The sequence below is a fragment of the Amphimedon queenslandica genome, unplaced genomic scaffold (assembly GCF_000090795.2).
Source record: "Amphimedon queenslandica unplaced genomic scaffold, v1.1 AMPQUscaffold_7951_Cont20102, whole genome shotgun sequence".
Taxonomy (NCBI): domain Eukaryota; kingdom Metazoa; phylum Porifera; class Demospongiae; order Haplosclerida; family Niphatidae; genus Amphimedon; species Amphimedon queenslandica.
The window spans coordinates 1-2288 of NW_003551769.1; the positions used below are offsets into that span (position 1 = coordinate 1).

A 2288-nucleotide genomic window follows, 5' to 3' on the forward strand; every position below is an offset into this window, starting at 1 on the left:
AAAGTGTAAGTATATACCAATATTTGTTGGTGAATTTATAATTACTGTCTCTTGAAATTTTTACTGTGACTTTAATTTAATTTTTGCAAAAATTAGCTCACACATGTAATTACATGCCACGTTTAATAATGCATGAAACAGTCTTATTATGTAAATATTAAATCACAGCATAATTTTGAGACACAAAAAATAATTCCATCGCATAAATTTCCTGATTTACACCTTTTACAGTATTATGTAAATGTAAAAGTTTATGTAGCATCACACCATATTAGCTGTACTATTTAAAATAGATTAGAAAATATCAACAAATTCAATTCCCAGTAATATAAAGAGATTGTGTACATTATGTACATGTATATTGCAATTGATTTAGAAGCTTTTGTTGGATAAATACATATACATGTACATGTATAGTGGTTAGGAGCTTGTGTTGCATAGATATACAGTGGTCATTGATGAGAGGTAAAAGGTTTGAGTCTACTCATTAAGTTCATTGGTTTTGTCAAGTTTTGTTAGCATTTTTAGTGAATAAATGTTAATATTACCAAGCCAAATATTGATCCTTTTGATGAAAGCAGTATTCTGAGAATAATTGCAGATTGTTGTTCTCTTGCTTTTATCTTTAACATCATCATCATAGCTTTTGATTGCATTATTTGCACTGTACTTCCTTTTCATGCCTTGAAAGGGAAATTTTGAGCTTCCTCTTCTAGACCCTTTAATGCTTCTTTTGTATCCTTTAATGCTTCTTTGATTTATTTGTGCCAATAATTCAAATCAAAAGCTAGTCATTACTTGAACTACATTTTGAGTGGAATTTGATAACAAGAACCTCATCTGAGACCATTCACTAGAAACTTAATAATATGTCAGACTGATTTTATCAACATCTCTCTCTGTCTTTTCAGTCATATCTTTTCATTTCTACATGTCTTTGTTTCTGTTTTAAAGTCTTACCTTCATTTCCATGTACATGTATTTATTTCTATTTCTTTGTCTTTATTTCTATTTTTATGTCTTTATTTATATTTCAATGTCTTTATTTATTTATCTCTTTCAGCCTGAGTAGCTCTTTTACATCAGGAGAGATAGTCAATCATCAGAAGGCTATGGAGTATAACTCACAGACTGGGGTCCTACAGTGTAACTTCAACTACATGCAGCTAAGACGCATCAAGAGAAACAGTGACAGGAAATCGACTGAAATTGTCATGGAAGAGAAGTTCACTATTCTGTTTCGTTCAAAGTTCACTATACCCGGGGATGAGCTGGATATCCCTGTCATGGTAGGCCCTGATGTGAGGGGAAGTGTGGGTATTTTGTTGTGGTTTATGGTTTTGATATTTTCATGTTTTATCTTACAGAATCTAAAGTATTAATTAAATTATGTGTGTATCACATGTGCATGTACATGTACATTAAATATCACATACACATGTACACGTATTATTATTGTGTATAGTTTCAATTAGCAGCTGCAGTGGTCATTGGCCTATTATTGAATTTATAATTGAGTAACAAGTTAAATGAATTATATATGCATGTACATTGTAGATGTATGTGAGGTAATAATGATTTATTTAAACAATCCCAGCTATTGTTACACTGTCATTGACCACATTACTAACAGCTCTGTGTGAATGATCCTTTATTGTATTTATATTGTATGTTTATACCTTCTAGTGTCAAAGCTTACCAGTGGTGGTTATAGTCCATGTCACTCAGCAGCCAGCAGCAGAGGCTACTATATTCTGGGATAACTCGTTTGCAGAACCTGTTAGTCCAGTTTTATTTGGGATTTTGTTTATCGTCTCTTATGTAGAATCGAGAGCCGTTTGTTGTACCAGAAGTAGTATCATGGCCTAGGGTCTCTGAAGCATTGAATCATTACTTTCAAACTATTTCAGGCAGAGGACTCACTCCTAGGAACCTTGACTATTTGGGACGTAAACTTCTTGGAGTTGGTAAGTATATAATGTACATGTCTATCATTCTCCCTCTTTTGATTTGTATCAATATTTTGTAAAAGGGAATAGTGTCATGAATATACATGTACATGCATGTATCTTTTATATTTTTTGGGGGATGCATGTGTATGTGTACATGTATATTGTGTGACTTAAAATTTCCAATAATTGTACAGTATGCATGATAGTTACATATACATGTACAGGTACATTGTATTTGCACATGTACATGTAGATTATGTTGACTTTCTATTTGTCATTAACAGCAATAGTATACATAATATGTAATACGTACATTATCATGTACTGTACATGCTC

The 2288-nt window shown here is 32.0% G+C and overlaps 1 protein-coding gene across 1 annotated transcript; it reads left to right on the top strand.

Annotated features, from left to right (window-relative positions):
- Positions 1 to 1039: 1039 nt before the first annotated feature.
- On the top strand, positions 1040 to 1967 carry LOC109591527 (signal transducer and activator of transcription 5B-like; the record flags this gene model as incomplete). The annotated part of the gene is made up of 3 exons (XM_020007247.1): positions 1040 to 1289; positions 1687 to 1779; positions 1826 to 1967. Coding segments are annotated over exons 1-3 (412 nt in total), but the record flags the coding sequence as incomplete, so codon positions are not given.
- Between the last annotated feature and the right edge of the window lie 321 nt (positions 1968 to 2288).